The following is a 23,085-nucleotide window of genomic DNA, read 5'->3' as shown; positions in this document are numbered from 1 at the left end:
GCCACTGTGTCCAACCTCACACAGATTTCTTCTCCAGGGAGTTTGCATCAGCATCAGGGAGAAAGGCTGAGACTAGTCCGGTAGGGCCAAGATCACTTGCCAGTCAAGTCTACAGAGCACAGAAGTGTTTTTGTTTGGTTTTTGTGGTGCTGTGAATTGAACCCAGGGCCTTGTGTATGCTAGGCAAATACTCTACCACTGAGCTACACTCCCCAGTTTCACGGTTTGTGTGTTCGTGTGCATGTGTGGTGTGCTCTATGGGCTATGGCTTTGAGATCCTACCTGGAGAACAGGTGGGCTGCCTAGTGACAGAGTTCAGGTAGTCCCCAGCTTTTCCCAGGCTATCTTGGCTTCTTAACAAGCATGGAAAAGGAGGGCTGTCACAGACCTACTGTACAGATGAGGACATTGAGGCCACCCAGGGCACAGAGCAAGTCAGCCAGCAGTGGCTGGATATCTGGCTTAAAATCCAGAGTTTTGTCAGCACCACCAAGCCACTGTCCCCCAAAGGAGGTACACAGAGCCAGCGGGGGGGGGGGGGGGGGGGGGAAGGCTGGGATGGGGTGAGGAGCCCAGACTTGGCCTGCTTTGTGGATTCCTCCCAGCTGGCCCTGCCTTCCTGTCCTGAGTGGAGGTTAAAGAAGCTCAGAGGAGGAAAGGTCAGGCTGGGAGAGAAGCAGGAGCTGGCCAAAACAACCCACACCCTGTTCTCCATGGCCAGGCCCTGAACGCTGGGTAGGAGGGCACCACCCCTGCCCTCTAAAGATGTAGTCTGCTTCAGAAGCCTTGAAACTACATGGGAAAAAAACGTTAAGCACTGGAATCGGATGCAGGCTACAGTGCTGACTTCAAGCTCTTTTAAGCTCTTTTTTCATCCCCCCCCCCACAAAGCTTCTTCTCATCCCCAGCCTTGTCCCACCTAGACCACCTGTCCCATCCCTCCTCTGAGGCTTGTCAATCACGTCCCCCCCCAACCCCCAGACCAATCCTATAGCCTCAGACTTTTAAAATGTCTGTGTCCATCGACCTAGACAGATCAGAATTTCTAACGCAACGTTATGTGCTTCAGCCATACGACATTCAGAGCATCTTAACGAAGTCAGAAAGTTATTTGGGGCCTACTGGTCCTGAGCACTTCTCTAGTTTGTTTATGATAATAGCTGGACAGTGGGAGCGAACGGCGGAGCCTAGGCTTCCGTAATGTCATCGGACGAGTGACGCCATCGACCCTGGTCACAGTGGTGTTCATCACCCTACAGGCAGGATGACATCACCGTCGGAACCCGCGCGGACAAGTGCGTGCTGGGTGAATTAGCTAATCGCTGGGGAGAGTGTGGAGTGAGCGACCAGCGGCTAAAACCCGGGAGAGGAGGGGGCAGAGAGAGGATCCCGGCGCCCCGCCCTCTCGGTAACCGCCGGGAGCTGGCCAATCCGGGCAGGCCGCAGTGATGCGCAGCCTATCAGCGACCAGGTCTCTCCCGGAGGTTCCGCGTTAGCCTTGGCCCTCAAGGCAGGGGAGGGGGCGAGGGCGCAGCGGCCCACCGCAGCTCAGGTTCCTGCCGCCTGCCTCCGGGGTTCTGGCAGGTCCGGGCTTGCCACCTCCCCGGAGACTTGATGGCCACGGAGGGCCTGGTAGGGGCGCTTGGCACCGTGCTGGGGGGGAAGGGGTTGCTGGTGCAGAGCTGTGACTCGGAGCCGGCTGGCAAGCCGCTGTTGCCGGTGCGGCTGCGGAAGAATGTCTGCTACGTGGTGCTGGCCGTGTTCCTCAACGAGCAGGTGAGCGTCCGACCGGCCGCCGGCCTTCGGCTGGTCTCGGGAGCGTGCCGCCTGCCCTGATCGGAACAGGCAAGCCAACGGCCGGCCGCCGTCTGTACGTGGCGCTTCCCAATGTTGCAAAGCACTCTCACACTATCAGCTGAGCCCAGATCGTCCTTCCGTAGACTCTATAATATAGAAGGAGAAGCCGGGGTCCCGGGTTGGTTTATCTCATCCACTAGACCTCGTCCCACACCAGGAGAGGCCTGTGGTATGCCTCCTTCCTTTCCGGGAATCTAGTAGTGCCTGATGTGCACGGGGATTTCCTAGACTCTCCCAGGGTCATGGGTAGTAAGTAATGGGGAGCTTACATGCAGGCCTCTCTGATCCTCCGAGAGTTCTTTTTAGTGATCACCTCTGTACAAGTCAGCGTTATAAAATCCTGGCCAAGTAGGGGTAGGCTGGTATGGAGGTGGAGCTGAGTTTCAAAGCCTCAGACCCTACACTGAGGATCTGACACAGGCGGTTTGTAAGGCCTATGGGAACAAGAGCAAGACAGTGGCAGTGGCATAGATGAGTCAGTATAGGAGTGGTGGCACTCTTCAGGATGAGGCCTCCGTAGAGCAACGCCCAAGGACCGCAGCCCCTTTCTACAACAAATCCCTCTGGGTCCAAAGTTGAGTTACAGCAAAGAGGAGGCGGCCAACCACACCAGGGCCTGGCTCCTGGGGATCCAGAATCCTGAAATTGTCTATCTACCAAGAAGGGAGCTTTGGGCCACCATCCAGGTAGGGGCTGCTCTTCTGAAGCCCCCAGACTGGCTGCATAGTGAAGATTGTCTTGCTTCCCTCTCAGGATGAGGTGTTGATGATCCAGGAGGCCAAGAGAGAATGCCGGGGAACATGGTACCTCCCTGCAGGAAGAATGGAACCAGGGGAGACCATCGTGGAGGCCATGCAGCGGGAGGTGAAGGAGGAGGCTGGGCTGCTCTGTGAGCCAGTGACACTGCTGTCTGTGGAGGAGAGGGGTGCCTCCTGGATCCGTTTTGTATTCCTTGCTCGACCAACAGGTACAACCCACCTGGTGGTACTTAAGCAGCTTTGTCAGAGTCCTTTATCCTTAGCAGGTCCTGCTGTGGGCCTCTGCACATTGCCATTGACCTACTCCAGCTTTGGGGTCTCCCTCTGGGGTGTTTGGTTAGCCATTTCCTCTCTCAAGCTCAACGCTTCTCATACTGGTCCTCTCCCCATCCCCCAAATCTCTCCTAGGTGGAATTCTCAAGACTTCCAAGGATGCTGATTCTGAGTCCCTACAGGCTGGCTGGTACCCACGGGTTTCCCTGCCCACACCGCTTAGAGCCCATGATGTTCTGCACCTGGTAGAGCTAGGTGCCAAATTCTGCCAACAAGCCATGCACCCTCTCATTCTTCCTCAAGAGCTTCCCTGCAATGTGGTCTGCCAACGGCTGGTGACCATCTTTACAACGGTCCAGTCAGTGTGGGTGTTGGTGGGCACAGTGGGGACACCTCACTTGCCCATCACTGCCTGTGGCTTTACCCCTATGGAGCAAAGGGGTGGCATCAAGGTGGCCATCTTGAGGCTGCTACAGGAGTGTCTGACTCTACACAGTTTGGCAGTGGAGACCAAGGGGTTGCTTGGGCTGCAGCACCTAGGCAGGGACCATGTGGATGGGGTCTGCCTAAATGTACTGGTGACGGTGGCTTTTCGGAACCCAGGAATCCAAGATGAGCCCCCAAAGATTCGGGGTGAAAACTATTTTTGGTGGAAGGTATTAGAGGAAGACTTACAGAAACAGCTTCTACACAGGCTCCAGGAATCTTCTGTCGTCCCCCTGAGCAGATAGAGAGACCCCAGCAGCAACCAAAAGCTGAGCAGCCACCCTCCCTCCGAGGCAGAGAAGAGGCTGGCAAGCAGGGATCTCTCACTGCACACTGCACGGGTATAGGGACCACACACTGAGCCCAAAGGGAAGGTGCCTTGAATCCAGTCTTCAAGGGCTCAGTTGTTTTGAGGGTATACAGTGCTTCTCTTTACGTTGGTGAGATTTTTGAACCCTAAAATGGCACCATCTTCTTTGTCCACTTTGGAGAAGACTGCATGTCAATCCTTCCAACCCCATAGGAATGTAGAGGGGGATGGGACATGGGGGATGCATCCCTCAGGGCAGAGTCCTCATTGCTGAGTAAAAAGGTGTTGCTTCACTTGCTTACTTGCCTACATGTCTGTGTGGGGAGGATTCGGGGCACTGTCCCACCCACAGCCACCCCTGTTCTTTCCTCACCGTGTACACACTGATGCTATGCAGGGGTGTAGGGCTCCTGGGGTAGACATCACTGCTTACTGAAGCCTCGACCCACCCAGGCTCTCTTTAGTGTTCCTGTCCTGTTGGGGCGGGTGTGGGACTTTGAAGTGACCACACCTCTAATAAAAACACAGCTCAGACCTGTCCAGGTGTTGAACGGTTCCGTCTGGTGAAACTCCCTATAGAACAAGAGGTGAGGATGACACCTTGGCTTCTGCCTTTTTCTTTTCGAGCTTCCTGGGCTCCGACCTCTACCATGTGCTCTCTGGCCCTGGCTTTTTTTTTTTTTTTTTTTTTTTTTTTCATGCCCTATCCTCAGTTCATGTAGCCCAGGCTGACTGTGAATTCTTATAATGTAGCTGATGATGGCCTTGAATATCTGTTCATCCGGGTTCTGCAGAACTCAAGCACTTTTATCAACTGTTACATTCCCAGGCTATCACAGGATTCTGCTTTCTTAAGATAGACTCTGCCCACATAGACCAGGCTGGCCTTCATCAAGTTTGTTGTGATCTTCCAGCCTCTGATTCTTGAGTCCTGGGAATACAGATGTGCTCCAGCATGCCAGTGTCAAGCTGCTTCTGCTTATCATTGTCATCATTATTATCTGATGAAAATGTTGGGGTTGGAGAGAGATGGCTCAGCTCAGCATTTAAGAGCATGTGCAGTTCTTGCCAAGGACTTGAGTTTGGTTTCCAGTACTCGCACCAAGTGGCTCATAACCAGCTCCAGCTCCTGGCTTTCCAGCTCCCTCTCTGGCCTCTTTGGCCATTCACTCAATGTGCACATCTCCTACACAGACATACATAATTAAAAATAAAAGTCAAGCGCTGGGTGGTGGTGACGCACACCTTTAATCCCAGCACTCGGGAGACAGAGGCAGGTGGATTTCTGAGTTCGAGGCCAGCCTGGTCTACAGAGTGAGTTCCAGGACAGCCAGGACTACACAGAGAAACCCCGTCTCAAAAAACCAATAAATAAATAAATAAATAAATAAATAAATAAAATAATAAATAAAAGTCAAAAGCGATGGGGCAAAGGAATACGTGTTGCTAATCATCACATCTAGGGGAAAGGTTTCTGATTCTGAGCATGGAAACACACTTCCTAGCATTGCTTTTCACAGAGGAGGACACTATTTAGCTTGAGGAGCCAGGAAACTCCCTGATCCTTTCCTAGTGCTCCAGGCCTCTTTTGATAACCGTCTTGTCTGGATTGTAGAGAAAAACCCTCCTTTGACTCCCTGAGGACATATCTTCCAAATGATAAACCAAAGTGAGGTGTGGTGACGCATGCCTTTTATCCCAACATTCAGGAGGCAGAGGCAGGAGGATCCCTAGGAGTCTATATAGCAAGTTCCAGGACAGTCATACTACATTCAGCGGCCCCGTTTCAAAACATGGAACAAAATAAATGAAGTCTTTTCTATTTTTTTATTTCTGGAATGCTGTGGGTTGAATGCAGGGGCTCACACATTCTGGGTAAAGCAGGCTACCTAATGATCTCAGTGAAAACCAAAACCTTTAATTCAGGTCAGGACTCTTCCAGTTCCTCCACACACAGAGAAGGGGAGTGACATTCACTTCCAACTATTTAGCCTGGTAGTTTTCGATCCTGAGTACACATCACTGTCACCCAGAGTTCTCAGTTCTGTCCACCCACTTATAGTGACTAAGCAGCTGAAACCAACTGGGTGCTGGCACTTGTGCATGCATGTGCACATGTGCAAAAGCTAGAGGAGGATGTTGGGAGCCCTGTTCTATTGCTTCCCACCTCATTCCCTTTAGACAGGGCCTGGTCTATCACTGAGCCTGGAGCTAGACTGCATGCAGCAAACTTCAGTGAGCTTCCTGTCTCCTTTACCCAATGGCACTCGGACTTCAGATGGGTATGCAGTTATGCCTCAATTTCTCACCTGGGTGCTGGGAATAGAAACCCATGTCTCTGTTAACAGTTTCTCTAATCCACGGAGCCATCTCCCTACTGGTATCAAAAAAAAAAAAAAAAAAAAAAAAAAAAAAAAAAAAAAAAAAAAAAAAGAAGCCTAGATTATTTTTAAAAGAATGTCTTTTAAAATTTCTGTGTGTGTGTACCAGCATGCATGTATGTGTCTCTGAGCTAGAGTCACAGGCAGTTGAAAGCTTCCTTATATTGGTGCTGGGAACCAAACTTAGACCCTCTGCGCTCAGTGTGATGCTCCATTGGAACCCTGCTGAGGACCTGCTTCTCAAATCTCTTGGTTGCCTGACACCCTGGACTCTCTTTATGACTCAGAACACCCATTCCCATACCATTTGAAAAACAAAACACGTTGGGCATCATAGTACATACCTGTAGCTCAAGCACTCAGGAGGCCAAGTGAAGTTACTATCCAGTTCAAAGCCATCCTGGGCATGTATACAGCATGACCCTTTCTCAAAAAGTCCAACCCACCAACCAACCAACCAGAAAGAGCAGTGTTAAGGACTGAGCCCAAGGGATTTACCCATGCCAAATAAACACTTTTTTGTTTTTTGAGAGTTTCTCTCTGTAGCCCTGGGTATTTGGAACGAGCTCTGTAAATGAGGCCATCCTGGAACTCAGAGATCCCTCTGCTTCTGCCTCCTGAGTGCTGAGATTAAAGGCACATGTCGCCACTTCCCAGCTAAATCAGGGTTTTTAGCCAGAAACGGTACCTTTAGATCTTCTCTCCAAACATCTATTGTGTAAGTTTTCATCAGTCCTGTTAGGACTGACATGGTCACATAGGACACAGCAACATACAAGAAGAGGCTACCACACTGCCTGGTGACTCTCAAGCTGGCAGGCTGTTGTAGGGGAAGAGAACTGAAACAGTGTTGCCCAGCCCAGAGTCAGTTCCTGCTGCTGCGGAGTATCAAAGTTACAATGTCGGTCAGATGCCAGGACTCAAACTACTTCCTCTCCCTCTCTCCAGGGTAGGAAAGGGAATTTGGTTGACTTCCTTGGGGTGAAAGACCGCATAAAGGGGCAGAAAGGCTCTGGGGAAGAGAAAAGTAGGCTGGGAGACAGTCAGCTGTCCACACAATCACAGTGTTTATTGCTGTGCTGTTGTGAAGACACCATGCAAATGCCAAAGTGCATTGAGTACTGCCCGGCCCCTTAAAGGTGTAAGAATCTGAGTGTAGACCCACTCCACCAAGATCTGCTCCTGTCTCACACCAGCACCCATGTGCACTCACAACTCACGCGCGCACACACACACACACACACACACAGCTCTCACACACACAGGAGTGCATGATGTTCTTCGGAGCAGCAGAGAAGTCCTCCCCCGCTGGGAGGAATGCGGGAGAGGGAGAGGTCATGGAGTTTCCTCTTCTTTCATGTCACCTCCTGGCAACCTGTGCCTGGCTGTGAGAGGCATCATGGGCAGGAAAAGGAAGCAAAGGGGGCTCTGGCCTGCTCCTCCTTGCCCAGGAGCGAAGCCAACAACTGCAGGCCTGTTGTGAGGTAATGCCTGGCGCCGCCCAAGTGTTCTTGCAGGTTGAGACAGATTCGGGCCGGGTGGGGTAGCAGCCCCAGCCATGGAGGACATATGAAGAACAATACCAGAACTATCTGCTTCTGTCTCAGCCTATCTTCACTAGGCTTCAGGGGTCTGAAGTTGAAGTGCCCTATCCCATCTGTACCTTGAGTTCCTGTGCGGCCCAGGATCACATTCCACTAGACTCCCTGGGCACTAGGCAAGATTCAGAGGGCTAGGCCAACCATCCCTGGTCAATGACCTCTCTGCCCAGGTGTTTTCGGACTTGCTGAGACGGGTTCAGAAGGCGCCAGAGAGGAACCAGCTGGAGCTGGAGCCTGGCACCCAGCTCCCAGCTCCAAGGCTCTCGCCTGCCCTGGCTGCAGCTGCGCCAAGGCTCTTGTTAGCAGCTGCCCCCGCCTGGGCGCAGAGCATACTTTGGGCATCTGCCATGAGGCGGTTGAGAATTTTGCAACAGTCTCCAGGAGGGTAGAGCAGGAAGAGGGGCTTCCCCTCAGTCCCCTTCTCTGTCTCCTTCACTACTGTTCATGAAGCCATGGAGACACCTGCCGAGCCTCAGCAGCTTCCATGACACCTAATGTAACAGACAGGGTTCTTGGCCCCCTATCCCTCTGGACTGGATTTTTTTAGCCAGCCTCAAAGGCTTGCCCCTTTCCTTGCCCCTGGAGTTGTCTCATGTTGTGGCCCCGGTCACAATAGAGCAGAGATAGTCACGCAACGCATGCAGGGCAGCATCGAGGCGCTCACTGGCCATCCTCCAGCTCCACTAAAAGGCTCCGAGAATACCACTGCCTTAGGAGCCAGCACCTCCCGGAAACCTCAGGTCGTGGTCAACAGGTGAGGTGTCCTGCAGCTTAAGTCCCCGGCACGGCACAGAGGACAGAGTGGCAGCATGGCCAGGCAGGAGACTGCCCGTGGGCAGAAGTACAGGCAGGAGTCTTCCCCCACCCATCATGCTCCTGGCTCAGACTTGCCCTTCTGGAGGTGGAGAGAAGTTCAGGTAAGGACCGTGTGGGGGAAACTTGACAAACGCAATGGCAGCCAGCTCCTTGCAGAATTCCTCAAGAACTACCACGCCCTGGAGTAGGGTCTGATGGTCCAGACTGTGGAGACAGTGGCAGGCAGGGGACGATGGCATGGCTGGGTGTCAGCAGATGTGCAGTCCATGCTTGACCCAGGACAGGCTCCTCAGTGCTACCCTCCCAACCCTGGGCACCTACTTCCCTTGGCTACTTACTGCTCTCCGGGAATCTGGCCCATCAGTTGCTTGCGTACCAGGAGCAGTTTGCCCGAAAACTGGGGTACCCTCTGAATTCTTTGCATTAAGTCACCGATCACCTAGAGCCCAGAAAGGACTAAGATGAGAAGTGACCATGTCCCACGACTGCCCCTGGCTCTACCATCCCATGGGAGGTGGGCGGACAGGACTGGGAGACCTGTGCTTTCCTGATACTGGTAAGGGTGCCTATTCCAGTCCCACCCCTTGCCTTGCTCTGTCCCTTCCTGTCACACCCTCATCCTTACCCTGACAAGCACAGAGAACAGGCTCCTGCAGCCAGGGGCCAGGCTGATGTAGGGATCCAGGAGGTACTCATGGATATGGGGGTGGGGGAACAGGGCGAGCCGGGACAAGACTGAGGTCACTTGTAGGTTCAGGCTGTACGGCTGGAGGGAACAAGATGGACAACGCTGAGGGCTGGCAGCCGGTGCTGGGCTTGTTTGCCCTCCCCAAGCAAGGCGCCTGGCTGGTGTGAATGTGTGCGGGGGTGGGAGGCTCACGTGATGTGTCTATGTCATGGATTCCCTGGGGCTGAGGACCAGAGCATGTTAGGGCGTGTGGAGAAGAGGCGAGACAGGGCTTCCCGCCTGGAGTAAGGTAAAGGGGCTGCAGAACTGAGGAGCCAAAGAGGGGTCCACCCTGGTCACCAACTCCTACAAGGCCCAGCCTGGAGCTTTCCTAGGCATGGTCTTTATGGCTACCTGATCCAAAATCCGAGCAATTCGATCAAAGAGCACTTGGAGGAAGCGGCCCTCAAAGAAAGGCCTGTCAGGCTCATGAGAGTCCAAGGGTGCCGGGCCCGGGGGCCAGCCCCAGTGGGCCACACGGGAGCTGCACTCCTGGAACTGAAGCAGAGGAGGGGAAGAGTTGAGGGACCCCATTAAAACAGTGTGTGGTTGAGGCTGCATTGGGGGATATCACAGAGCCTGGAAGAGAGGGAGCCACAGGACCGTCACTCACCAGGCCGTAGGCATCGTGCACATATGTGTCATATCCATTCTCCTCCAGGAAGGCTGATGTCTTGGCTTCCTCAGGGACCAGGCAAAGGAAGCTAAGAGACAGGGGCCTAGGTGTGGAGGCGCCTCCCCAGGTGTCCCCCACTCTCTGCTGTTCACAGGGTCCCAAAGAAAGAATATAATTCAGGTGACTCCGATTGCCTAACCTTCTTCCCACCTGTTCACAATCTCCGTCACTGCTGTTTTGCCATCCGAACTGGTGGCAGGAGCTGGGGGAGGCTTTGTGGAGGGCTGAAGGCCAGAATCGAGGAAGCCGTCGGTGAAGTAGGGGTCTTCCTCCAGATCCCTGCAGGCAGGGCGATCACCATGCCCAGATGAACAGAGGGCTGAGTGGGTGTGCACGCGTGTGCTGAGTCCTGGGCAGCACCCTGCCTCCCTCTCTGTTTTACTTACAGGGTATCCTCATAGCTCTCCGGCTCTGGCGAGCCCCGCGCCACATACAGGCGGCCTTCAAGGTTTTGCAGGACCAGGCTGCGGATGGCTCGCTCATGGGGCTTCTGCAGTAGCTCCTCAAATAGCCTTAGCGTGGCAATGCTGATCTAGAATGGGGGGGTAGGGAGGGCAGCAGGGGACCCTCCTGTCACCCTCCTAGCTTCTCTCTCTTTCTCTCTTGTTTTTTTTTTTTTTTTTTTTTTTTAAAAAGACAGGGTTTCTTTGTGTAGCCCCGGCTGTCCTGTAACTAGCTTTGTAGACCAGGCTGGCCTCAAACTCAGAGATCCACCTGCCTCTGCCTCCTGAGTGCTGGGATTAAAGGCATGCACCACTGCCTAGCTCCTCTTGGCTTCTCAATGCCTGAGAACCAATGTCAAATAAATTCCTCTAAGGTAGGGTCAACTCCCTTGTTGGTTAGGGGCTAAAGAAGGGTTCCACTTCTCATTCGATGTGCCATCTCAGGTAAAGACATTGGCTTCTCTGTGCCTCAGTTTCTAAATTAGGAAAAAAATGGAGCTACTTCACAGAGAAAGCCGAATGAACAGAAAAGCAGTTTGCAAAATATACAGAAAACCACGACAAAGACAACATGGCTGTCAATCATACACTGTCACTGCTTTGGCTTGAGGCCTGAGACTGAGCTACCTGGGCCAGCAGGGAAGAACCTTCTGGAAGCCCTGTGTGAACTGTGGCACAAACTGAGATGAAAGCTTACCTCGTCAGAGAGATGGTCACAGTGCATGATGAGGTGTGTACCCAGAGTGTGGGGGCTGTCCTCCATGGCTGCAGGCTGCTGCTCAGTGCCCAGGAGGAAGCTCATGGCCTCCTGCAGCAGTGCAGGAGAGCGCAGCTGACGTAGCAAGGCTGTCAGCAGGGCAGTGGAGGTCAGGATGCTCTGCTCAGACCTGTGGGGACAGGGACAGGGACAGCAGGGGAGTGTCAGTGGGAGTACAGAACCTTTCCATTTTCCTTCCACTGTTGGCTAGCCTCCCCGTCACTCATGAGGTCCTACAGTTAGGGGTGGAGAGGCTGTCACTTGGAGCCATGTGCGTGTTGGACCTGGCAAATATTAATAGGAGGTCCCTGGCCTCTGTTCTGGCAAGAGGCCTGGTAGGGTGGGCCAGACACAGACAAGAGCCATGGACAAGGGACTGAACAGACACTTACACATGCAGGAGCTGGGGCTGCAGGGTCTCTACAAACAGCTTCTCAGCCACAGCCTTTGCCAAGGCGTCTGCAACCACCTACGAGCCAGAGAGCATGTCTTCTGCATTCAAACCCCACAACATTCATTCCTAAAAAATCATGTGTCCTCACACAGCCCCCAGATATGTCAGAGAGGCCTGGTTAACCAGGGCCAAGCTGGCATTCGGCCCCAAGTCATCATGTGTCATCTCTACTCCATCACTGCCATGAGACCCTTGTGGAGCAAGGAAGAACCCTGATCACACCTGCCCCACTCACCGTGTGTGCCTCTGTGATAAGGTGGTCGCAGTAATCGAACCAGCCCAGGAAGGCAGCCAGAGCCTCCTTGCCAGGGAAAGCGGTCTCATCAGATGGGGCACTGGGTAACCTAAGAGAAAGGGAAGCAAGAGTCTGGAGGTTGGGCAGAAAGCTTCAGGTTCTTTCTGAAGGATAGCTGAGAGGTGGTCTCCATCCCATCTAGAACCTCTGCTGCTGTGGTCAGATTGTAGTGAGGCTTCTGGGAGGCTGGGAAGGGCCCTTGGGACTGGCTCTCCCCCCCAGGAAGAAGGTAGCTGGACTAGCAGCCCCTGAAGGTATTTCCCAGTCTCCCTAGGCAGGGAACCCACCTCCAGCTGATGCCCTCTAAAGTGGCAATGTCTGCTGGGTCAAGGCAGGCTGGCATGGACCGGTAGAGTTGGCAGAGGTGCTCGGCTATTGCCATACAACAGGAAGTACTTTGTGTCAGGTAGGTGGCAGCTGCTGGTGAGGCCACGCTTACCAGCAGCAGTATGTTCTCCTGTGCCTTCAGGGCCAGCCGACTCTTCTAGGGCATGGGAAGATGATGTCTGAGACAACAGTTCGCTCCACCCCTCCCACCCCTGCCAGCTCTGTGGTCAGACCTTGCTCTTGCACAGCCCGAGCAGCGAGGTGATGAGATTGCTCTCCCCAGGCCCATTTTCTGGCCCCTCAGTCTCGGCAGGCAGGTGGATGCGCAAGGCTGGGACCCCACAGTGCTCCTTATCCAGTCCAGGATCCCTGTTGGGAGCATCACTGTGGGGACAGTCCTTGTCCCTGTAGCCAGCTGTATCTTTAGGTGGAGCTGTAGACTCTCTGGCTGTCTTCTTCTTACCTATCATCTTTTTACCCTGAAAGAAGGTGGGGTGAGGCTAAGGTCAGAAAGGAGATCACTCCATCCCACAGGATGCTTACTTGTGAGTGCATGGTTAAGAGTCAGGGGTAGGGGAGCACCCCCGTAATCTTGGAAGGCAGAGGGAGGAGGGTCACGAATTCAAGTCCAGCTTGGGCTACACAGTCTCACTGTGTGTCTTGCCAGGCATCGGAATACATATTAAAACTTCAGAACTTGGAGGATTGTAAGATTAAGGCAAACTTGGGATGTAAGTGTGTGTGTGTGTGTGTGTGTGTGTGTGTGGAGATAGATAGATAGATAGATAGATAGATAGATAGATAGACAGACAGAGCTGAGTACAATCCCCAAAACCAATGTTAAAGTGGAAGGAGAGAACTGTACTCTGACTTAAACACACTCATACACACACTCACACATACACACCCACACACAAACACACACTTACACACACATGCACACGCACACTCACACTCATACAAGACAGGGGCTGGAAATATGGCTCAGTTGGTATGGTGTTTGCCTAGAACACATGAAGCCCATAAACTGGACATAGTGGTACATGCCTACAACTCAACACTAGTGAGAGAAGAGCTAGAGGAGTCAGACATTCAAGGGCATCCTTGACACTACACAGTGAGTTTGAAGCCAGCCTGGACTATATGAGACACCTCCCACCTCACCCCACAAAAAAAAATCAAAAAAAAAAAAAAAAAAAAAAAAAAAAAAAAAAAAAAAAAAAAGAAAGAAAAGAAAAGAAAAGAAAAGAAAAAGAAAAAGAATACAGAGTGGGGGAAAAAATGAGATTCATCCCAGAGTGCCTGTGGGCACTAACTTCTGCTTCCTCAGCAGGGTCAAGAGTGCTTGCCTCCAGGGTTCTGTACCACACTCTGTTCCCCACAGAAGCACTTACTTCCAGAATATAGGCCAGCAGCTCTGGATCCTGCTGTATCTTAGAGCAGAGGACACTAGTGAACTGAACTTCCTCCTTTTCTGTGAGGGATCCAGGGACTGTCCCTCCAAGTCGGAGAAGTTTCTGCAAGAGAAACAGGACAGACACCCAGAGGGATGGGGTGTTGGAAAGGGAAGCCCTATGCCCAACACCCTCTGTCTCCTTGGTCCTCACCTGCACAGGCCTGTGGACACTCAGGTAGTGCAGCAGTGGGTGCTGCACCTGGGCCAGGACCTTGCTGAAGAACTGGAATACCTGCTGTCGCATGCCTGGGGGGTACTGAGACAGAGCATCCTGTCAGAGGTCTGCAACACTCCTCTCCAGAGAGCCACTGGGCTCAGAGCCTTCTTCCCTGCCAGGCCTCTTTCTTCCACACGGCATGTAAAGCAGATCTTCCTTTCTTGCCCCAAACCCCTTTCCTGAATTAGCTCCTTTCATGACTGGGTTATGACTGAACACAGCACTCCATCTGTATCTACTAGTTTTGTATCTGTGGGTTCAATCAGCCTCAGATCAAAAATATTCAGAAACATGTACAGACCTTTTTCTTATTACCTAATTACTGCAGCTCCATGAGTTTCATAGTACTTACACTAATTGTAAGCAACCTAGAGATGACTTAAAGGTAGTGTGTGTAGGTAGGCTATCTAAAAACAGAGTCATCTCTGCACGGCCGTAGGACATTGAGGACAATGGTTCTGGGAATCTATCTGTCTATCATCCACCAATCTATCCACCATCTCTATATCCCTCTCTCTTCTTTCTGAATCCTATGTAAAGGTTTATTTATTTATGCATGTGTACACATACATACATGTGCCACATTGCACATGAGAAGGTCAAAGGACAACTTGCAGTTCTCTCCTATCATGTGGGTCCCAGGAACTGAATTCAAGTTGTCAGAGTTGGTGGCAAGCACCTTTCCCACTGAGCTATCTTGCTGACCCTCAGATCCCATTTTATATAAAAGACTTGAACATCTACAGACTGCATCTGAGGGAAGGAGCAGCAGGGTCCTGGGACCAATCCCAGGATAAGAAGGACCCACTGTTCGTGACTATCCTGGCCCTCAATCTCAGCCCCCAGCACCTAGAATAAAGCCCAGCAAATGGCAGGTCCCTTTTGCTGAGTGATGGGGTGAGTTATCTCAATTAGTCACAGTCTTTGTTCCATTAAGACAGAGGAGAACAGGAAGGAAAGCGTGGGATAAGTGTTTGACTGGGGTGGAAGTTTCCAGATGCCCCAGGAGCAGTGCCCACCTCTGCTTTGCCCAGAGTGCACAGGGTCTCCAGGATCTTGTGTTGTAGCAAGTATTCCAGACAGGGTCCAGCCTCACCAGAGGATGCCTGCTGCTTTTCCTCATACACCAGGATGTCCAACATCTGCTTCAGTCGCCAGGGGATATCTGTTTTCTTGGCCGGGGTGTTTTCATCTAGTTAAGGAGAAAGACACAAGGGTAGGCGGCAGAAAGAGCACCAGACCCTCTCACAAGCCCAGAAGTTACGCCTGAGATGGGCTGGGTGCCACTGGGAAATGGAAGTTTACAGCTGACACTTGTATATTTAAAAAGACAAAGTGGCAGGGGATAAGGGCCAGGACATGGGTTGCTGGCTGAGAGTGTGTGCTTGCTCCAGTGTGTCATCAAGTGTACAGCAACATTCCCTTTTAAAGTGAGAAGGGGACCCCTTATGAGCCTAAAGGAAGACACAAGTCCATAGGAGATGTTTTGAGAGTTGCCTATCTATTCCAGGCTTAAGTGGGCAGCTACAGAGTCTGTCCGATGATTGTCCAGGCTATATTTTAGCAGCTTCCTTCCTAGCATCTGCTAGGGCCTGGTCTTCCCCTTTTTCATTGTGGGAAGTCACAGGAAAGTGCAGACAATCTGTTGGTCAGGTGGATGCTGCACCTAGGCAGAGAAAGGTTCCTAGCTGGCCTTGGAGCACCCCCTAGCTTTCCTTTAAGGCAATGGCTGTTAAGCAAACTGTGTTTCACCCTCTCCCTATAACTCTGGTCTAGGGAGCACTCTGGAAATTAAAGGCCTAGATGAACTAAAGGCCCAGGTCAGGTGGAAGGCTTTGACAGCTTTAGGCTGGGCTTGGTGGCCTAGACTGTAACCCTAGCTTCTCAGGAGGCTGGCAAGGCAGGAGTATTCAAAGTTCAAGGCCAGTCTAGACAACCGAAGTGAAATCTTGTTTCAAAATAAAAAGTAAAAGTAGCCATGGGATGTAGCTCAGTGGGGCATGGAGACAGGGAGAACTACTCTGGGTTCAACCAATTCCCAATACAGAGAGAGACAGAGCATATGACTTAGTATAAAAGAGTGGCTCCCAACTGGAAAGAAATTCTTCCCCTACCCCAAAACATCTGTCAGTATGAAGAGACATTTACGGCTGTCACAGTTGAGGCAGGTGATACTAGAATCAGGTGGGGAGAAGTCAGAATTGTTGCTCAACAGACAACACAGTTATTTACCCTTCAATACAAACAGTCCTGACTCAGTGTCCATATGCCAAGATTGAAGGGATCCTGGCCTAACCCAAGGTTCCCCCAGAGTGCTGAAAGGCCATTTTAATTTCATGGGCTAGCTCAAGCTGGAAAGAAAGCCTCTAGAAAAGTAATAGGTCCAAACACAGTCTGAACTCAGGGACATGAAAAGCTACAGATACAGGATCTGGTTACCTGGCAACTAGGCTTACTGACTACTAAGTAACCAATCAGATCCTGACCCTCTCTGAGTCATGGTGGGTTAGCACATGAATGCTTTGGCCCTTTGGGATGTCAGTCAGGAGAGAAGGGACCCAGAAGTGGTCCAAGCCTTAGCTCTCCTCCTTGGACTTCTTTTTTTCCTTTTTTTTTTTTTTAAATAAAGAATTATTTATTTACTTTATACATATGAGTACACTGTAGCTGTCTTCAGACACCAGAAGAGGGCATCAGATCCCATTACAGATGGCTCTGAGATACCATATGGTTGCTGAGAATTGAACTCGGGACCTCTGGAGGAGCAGTCAGTGCTCTTAATTGCTGAGTCATTTCTCCAGCCTTGTACTTTTTAAGGTAGCCATGGGAAAATGATTTGTTACACATCTTTCTCCTTTTCCTGAATCTCTAAGACAAGGTCTCATGTATCCCAGGGTGACCTTGAACTTCTGATCATCTTGCTCCCATCTCCTAAGTATTTGATTACAGGCATGCACCATTGAGGACTAAACCAGCAGGTCTAGGTGTAGGCTAGGCAAACACTTTGCCAACTGAGCTACATCCAAGCCCTGGTGCATTTTCTTTAATCAACCGTCCTACTGACAAGCACTTAGGACTGAAGGACTGAGGACTTCATCCAGTCGGAAACTAAAGCAAGCAGAGCCACCTTTATCACCAGTCAGGCCAGTGAGGTCCCCAACCTCCTTGTTCTCATCACTCACACAGCTCCTCCCCCAAAAAGGTCAGAGTGGGGTCAACAACTTAACCATAAAGACCAGCATCGGCTAGGGCTCCGGTTCTTATTCCCATCTGTCTGCATCTCTGGCTCAATGATGATGGCTCAGGACAGAGATGTCCTGGTGTCCAGAGCCTTCACATGACCTCACCAAGATACCTGTGGTCACTCTCTGCCCATTCCCTCAGCTCCATCCTCGGGTCCCAGGCTGGGGAGGAGCAGGGCTTACCTGTGCTCTCGATATAGTAGTGTGTGATGCCTTTCCAATGCTCCACAAAGGCCTGCAGCAGGTCAATGCTGGGCTCCCGCTGCAGAGAGAGTAGACATGGTCTTTGTGGGAGTGTCAACCAATGGTTCACTAGCACCAGCACTCACTCACAGGCCTGTGTGCCTGCTCACTGTCCAGTGAGTTCTAGGCCTAGAAAAAGCATTCTGTTGCCAGCTTTTCAAAGTGAAGAGTAATTCACCTCTCCAGGACACAGCATCCCCAGAGGATGTCTCCCACATGTCCCTACCCCATAGGCTCTGTCCCCAAGAAGTAAGCATGCTGGAGGAGGAACAGACACAAGTATTTCTGCACAGTCCAAAATCCATACATGCTACAACAGAGGGGCTGCCATCAATACAGGGTTACCTGAGAAAAAAGATAACAAGAATGATACACATGGAAAACGTATTTGGTTCCTCTCTGTTGGAGTACAGGAAAGCCTATGTTCAAGGACATGGCAGGATCTACTCAGACAGTTAACACTTCTATACCCTATAAAGGCAAGGCCTTGCTTATAGAGAGCTTCAGTCTTTTGTCCCAGGCTGAAGTCTACACCCTAACTTTTGCCCAGCTCCTTCTGTCAACCTAGAGGCTTCAGACTCTGCCCCTGCAAGTCCCTCAACTCCCCCTCCCCAAAAGTATTCTCTCTATCATTGATTGATGTTGGTCATCGGTGCTGCAGTAGAGAGAGAAGCTCGTCAAGATGCTAAGCCTTCATTTCTGAATTAGCAGAGAGGTTCAGACTTCTCAGGAAAGACTGACACCCAGCTAGCTCACTCCAGTTATTTTCTTCAAACATACAAGGTTAACTGGGGCTGGGAGAGGTTCCAACTACAACGTTTTCTTGCCCTTTGCTGCCCTCACACAAATCTCAGTCCCTTTTGACCACGGCTAGCCATAACCAAAAGGAGCAACTCCAGGGTTGCCAGGAGGACCTTAGGACCAAGGGTGGTGGAGCTGCACGCTCTCAGGGAGCACCAAGTGCAGATTCTCTAGAGACATTTCAAGAATCGGTCTTATAACAATTTCTGAGCCTCTACTAATTGACCCAAAACATAGCAAAGGCTTCATTGAAACATTTTACTCAAAGCCAGAGGCAAAGGCTTTACTGTAGATATCTCTCCACTCCACCCTTGACCTCTAGTTGGCACTGGGCCTTGGACCGAGGGTGACTAACTGGCTTGAGAAGAACAAAACAAACAAACAAACAAATATTCTTTCCTTGTACAATAAATGTTTATAGGCAGAAATGCAGAAAACAACCGACTTTCCCAGCCCTGACTAATACACCACAATATACACCTACTTTACTTTAGGTAAAGTTTGGGAAACACTGCAGAAGGGAGCCCAGGGGTTAGGGGGTAAGTGCCAGAGGACCAGACCGTCTGATGCAAGACAGTGTCTTCCATGTGACAGGGAAGCTGCACCCATGAAATCTCAACAATACAGTCACCTAATCAAGACAATATGAACTGGCATGCCAACATGGATGGGGGAAAGTTCAACAGGCCCCACCTCTAAATGAAGAGCTACAGACAGTTAATAGCTGCTGAGAGACGAAGAATGTCTTCCCCAAGGCCTAACACCCTGACAGATTATCCAGTACCAATGGTCAGCCCCTAAATGTGTGCATATGAACAACACTCGCATATGAACAACACTCAATGGACTCAGTAAGGGGTGTGTGCGTGCGTGTGTGTATGTGTGTGTGTGCATGCATGCGTGCATTCATGCGTGTAACAGGAAGAGGTCATTAATGTGAGAGGGGTTGGGCCATGGGAAAGTTTGTAGGGGGAAGGTAAGTGGTCAAAGTATCTAAATACAGTACTCCTAAGAATCTAAAAAAATTTTTTTTTGTTTAAGGAAAAAATAATTGTTACCAGAACAGAAATGCATCAACAGTCCCTACCATAGGTGTTAATTTCCTCTAGGTCTTTGCTCAGGCCACAGTGTCCTGGGGTCCATCATTCCTTTACACTTGGCTAGGTCCTGAGATTCCTCAGTGAGATCAGTGAGATATGCCACAAGCACTCTAACACTGAGCCTCCAGTAAACGTGCTGTCACCAAGACAAGAATATGAAACTGCACTCCAAACCAGTCATCTATAAGGAGCAGCAGAAGTGGAAAAGGGCCTCTTAAAGGGACTCATTTCTAGAGGCTGGAGTGATGGCATTGGATGTTCCTCAAAACAGTAGGGGCTTGCTTCCCCAAACCCACATCAGATGCTTCACAACTGTCTGTAACTCCAGTTCCTTGGATACAACCCCCTCTTGGACCTTCCACGGGCAGCTGAACACAAGTGAAGTAGATTTGCATATACACAAAGTAAAAATAAAAGTTAAGTCTTAAGAAAAGAGGAGCTGGGGGCTGGAGAGATGGCTCAGCAGTTAAGAGCACTGACTGTTCTTCCAGAGGTCCTGAGTTCAATTCCCAGCAACCACATGGTGGCTCACAACCATCTGTAATGGGATCCGATGTGTCTGAGACAGCTATAGTGTACTCATATGCATAAAATAAACAATTCTTAAAAAAAAAAGAGGAGCCACTAATAGATCCCCTTCAAGATCCTGCCAAAGAACAAATGCTCCAACTGGATCCAATTTCAGTGGTGCAAGGGAGACATTCCCCACGACAGATCTGGTCAGAGGGCATTAGGGCAAAGGCTATGAGGAGGATGTGGGTCTCCAAGGCCAAGTCAAAAAGCCTGTTCTGTTTTTTTGGGTTTTTTTTTTTTTTGTTGTTGTTGTTGTTGTTTTGTTTTTAAGGCAGCAAGATCAGTGCCAACTTCAGAGGAAGGTTTTGGAAAGATCTGTCTGGTAGTGTCAGGCAGAAGAGGAGACAATGGAGGAAGCTGGTCATGGCAATGGGGGAGTAAGGTACAACTAAGTCCGAGACTTTTTTTTGTTTTTGTTTTTTCGAGACAGGGTTTCTCTGTGTAGCCCTGGCTGTCCTGGAACTCACTCAGTAGACCAGGCTGGCCGCGAACTCAGAAATCCCGCCTGTCTCTGCCTCCAGTCTCTTCTTTCAAAATCAGTTGTCACCATGTGTGGTAACAACATATCTTCATTCCTAGTATTACTGTCAGAAGGCAGAGGCTTCCTGACAGGCTGCTGAATGAAGTGACCCACTCACAGTGAGCGGCCAGGGACATGCACTCCCCAGAAAAAAAATAGCCCAAACACAAACTGACAGTTGTACACACAGAGAGAGAGAGAGAGAGAGAGAGAGAGAGAGAGAGAGAGAGAGAGAGAGAGAGAGAGAGAGAGAGAGAAGCCCCTCAGGCAGGATGACGTCCCTAACTCAAGGTCAGTTCGGCTGTGGCCTGAGGTAAGCCTGCAGAGGGCTGCTTCCGGGTTCTCGAGACCACCCACCCCGCAATGCTCTCTATCACCTTCCTGGGGACTTATGTCACTCAAGGCCGCAACTCCCATGCTAAGAGGGAGCTCAGCGCGGAACTCCTGCTCCCAGTAGTTGTCTGGCAGCTAAGAGAGGAAGAGGAAGGCTGTCGTCAATCCCAGGTGAGGAGGGATAGAGGAACGTACGTCAGGAAGGAGAAAGGAAGGCAGACGGGCCGAGGAGGAGGCGTGGGGGCAGATCTGGGAGGAAGGGCTGGTGACAAGGGGAGCTCCGGGGAGAGAAGAGTCAGAAAGCTTGTGAAGCTCTCGGGCGCAGGGAACGTTACAAGCGGCCGTGCGGAGCGCAGGTCCGGGGACTGGGGCACGGGAGGCACAACAGGAAGCAGCGCGGAGGCGGGATCAAGGGATCCGGACTCGGGATCAAGGGAGTGTGGCTCAGGGTCCCGAGAGTCGGGCTTAGGATCAGGAGAGCGAAGCGCAAGATCGAGGGAGCCGGTCGGTCTGGAGAGAACCCCGCAGCTAAGACTCCTGGCGGCCGCGAGGAGGGACCGTACCCGAAGACGAGGCCCGGAAGCGGCGTCGGGGCCAGGGGAGGGGCCCTGCCCAAGGGGCCCGCACCCGCCCACCCGCCCGCCCCTCCGGTCCGACCAGGGCCCGGCCTCACCGCCCCCACGGCCTCCTGCAGCAGTGCCCCGAGCCGGCTCAGCATGATGGCGGCCCGGCCCGGCTCGCGGCCCGGCTCTCGGTGGCGGCGCGGCGGTGGCGGAGGAGGCGGCCCAACCGGCGGGAGGCGGGACTGGGCCCTGAAGCCCCGCCCCTGCCGGAGGGCTCGGGGCGCTCGAAGCCCAGGGCTGGCCAGGTCCTAAAGGAGAGTCAGTGTTGGAGAGGCGTCCTGGGGAGCTGATGACCGCCAGCGAGCTGGCCTTTCCCTAAGGTCCCTTTGGGTAACACCCAGAGACTTCTAATTCCTCGTGCACCCTCACAACCCTACCGAAACAGTAGCCCGGGAAACAAATGTACTGGTCCTGACAAGCTGTGTCAAGGACACTCCAGAAGGCAAAGACATAGTAGGGAGAAAAAAAGATTAGATAGCTTCACTATTGATATTGACGACACGTTTAAATGTAATGGGTTAGGTTATGGCTAATATTAATTTCACCTGTTGTTCAGTAATTTTTTTTTAAAAAAGTAGTAATCGGAAAAGAAGCTCACTAAGGTTTGCAGTTGGATTAGGGATTGATCAGAGGAGTCCCAACCAAATCTGTCTCATGTCCACCACTCTGGAGGGAAAGAAGGCAGTTACAGCACACCTGCAATCAATCCCAGCACCCGGTAGTATCACCAATTCAGGGAGGTAGTGAGATCCTGTAACAAACACACGTTCACAACACACATACACACACACTGACACACACATTCTGAACACACAGAGAGAGACACACATACAATATACACATACACAACACTCACAGAGAGATTGAAGACATGAAACTTTTAAAACAAAAGCCAAAACAATAAAAATAAAAGGGCTGCGTGAGGCTCTTGGTTCAATCTCCAGGATCAGATAATTTAAATACATAGATGGGTAGATAGTATGTAATTAAATTACTTATATAAATGTATTTATTTAAATTTATATAGGTGTTTACATAAATTATAAATTATATCTATCTTAAATATCCAGGCTGTCCTAAAGCTGACCATTATTTTTTGTTTCATCCTCCCAAGGGTTGAGACGGTAGGCTTGTATTGCCATACCTGAACTGCATTGTAAATTCTAGGCCAGTCTTAGAAATATAGTGAGACATCAAAAACAAGAGTTGGGCATGTAAGTTGGACTTGATGTCACATGCCTTTGATCCTAGCACTCAGGAGGCAGAGGCAGAGGCAGGCAGATCTCTATGAGTTCAAGGCCAGCCTGGTCTACGGAGCAAATTCTCCACAGAGAAACCCTGTCTTGAAAAAGGAAGCAGAGTTGCCATATTTAAAAAAAAAATATATCAGATATCTTTGGTGTTCATTGATTTCATGACTGTAAAGTCATCAACTCCTGTTTTCTTTTTTCAAGACAGGGTCTCATATGGACCAGGCTAGACCCAAACTTACTGTGTATCTGAGGTTGACCTTGAACTTGGGATGTGGCATATGCCTGGTGTGTCCACTGCTAACGAGAGGCCAGGGCTCACGCAGGTAAGCAAGCACTCGTGCTGCTTTCTAAGCCCTTGGCTCCCGATTCTAAATGGTGAGGTGTTTAGTAAATAAAACCAAAACAAAAGCTTAGAAACCACTGGAATAAAGTTGCCCAGGCTTTACACCTTTGTGTCATGAGAAGGAAGTGTGAAGGACTCTCCCTAAGGCTTTGTTTTAGGGGTCAAGAGCCTCACTTTGAAGGATCCTAAATTCTCAGGAGTTCCAACTCCTTCAGGTCAT

At 51.0% G+C, this 23,085-nt stretch overlaps 2 protein-coding genes across 6 annotated transcripts; one reads left to right on the top strand and one right to left on the bottom strand.

Annotated features, from left to right (window-relative positions):
• Positions 1-1,326: 1,326 nt before the first annotated feature.
• Positions 1,327-4,222, top strand: Nudt18 (nudix hydrolase 18). The gene is made up of 3 exons (XM_034497036.2): positions 1,327-1,776; positions 2,611-2,824; positions 3,024-4,222. The coding sequence occupies exons 1-3, from the start codon at positions 1,615-1,617 to the stop codon at positions 3,617-3,619; spliced, it is 972 nt and encodes a 323-aa protein (XP_034352927.1). The 5' UTR covers positions 1,327-1,614; the 3' UTR covers positions 3,620-4,222.
• A 2,888-nt stretch (positions 4,223-7,110) lies between these two features.
• Fhip2b (FHF complex subunit HOOK interacting protein 2B) lies at positions 7,111-21,467 on the bottom strand. 5 transcript variants are annotated; one of them, XM_076930763.1, is made up of 18 exons: positions 21,320-21,409; positions 17,546-17,664; positions 17,260-17,338; positions 14,854-15,026; positions 13,769-13,873; positions 13,556-13,678; positions 12,395-12,640; positions 12,122-12,318; positions 11,775-11,883; positions 11,478-11,554; positions 11,026-11,215; positions 10,272-10,417; positions 10,036-10,164; positions 9,823-9,913; positions 9,564-9,707; positions 9,108-9,248; positions 8,821-8,921; positions 7,111-8,686 (listed from the first exon to the last, which is right to left on the bottom strand). In XM_076930763.1, exons 4-18 carry the CDS (start codon positions 14,974-14,976, stop codon positions 8,548-8,550), a joined length of 2,061 nt encoding a protein of 686 aa, XP_076786878.1. In that variant the 5' UTR covers positions 14,977-15,026; positions 17,260-17,338; positions 17,546-17,664; positions 21,320-21,409; the 3' UTR covers positions 7,111-8,547. The 5 variants fall into 5 exon arrangements, with proteins under 5 accessions (XP_076786878.1, XP_034354362.1, XP_076786877.1 ...); XM_034498471.2 differs by lacking the exon at positions 17,546-17,664 and having other exon boundaries at positions 21,320-21,467; XM_076930762.1 differs by lacking the exon at positions 17,546-17,664 and having other exon boundaries at positions 12,122-12,315; positions 21,320-21,467.
• Between the last annotated feature and the right edge of the window lie 1,618 nt (positions 21,468-23,085).

The sequence above is a fragment of the Arvicanthis niloticus genome, chromosome 3 (assembly GCF_011762505.2).
Source record: "Arvicanthis niloticus isolate mArvNil1 chromosome 3, mArvNil1.pat.X, whole genome shotgun sequence".
NCBI classification, from domain to species: Eukaryota; Metazoa; Chordata; class Mammalia; order Rodentia; family Muridae; genus Arvicanthis; species Arvicanthis niloticus.
This window is presented reverse-complemented; position numbering and strand designations above follow the sequence as displayed.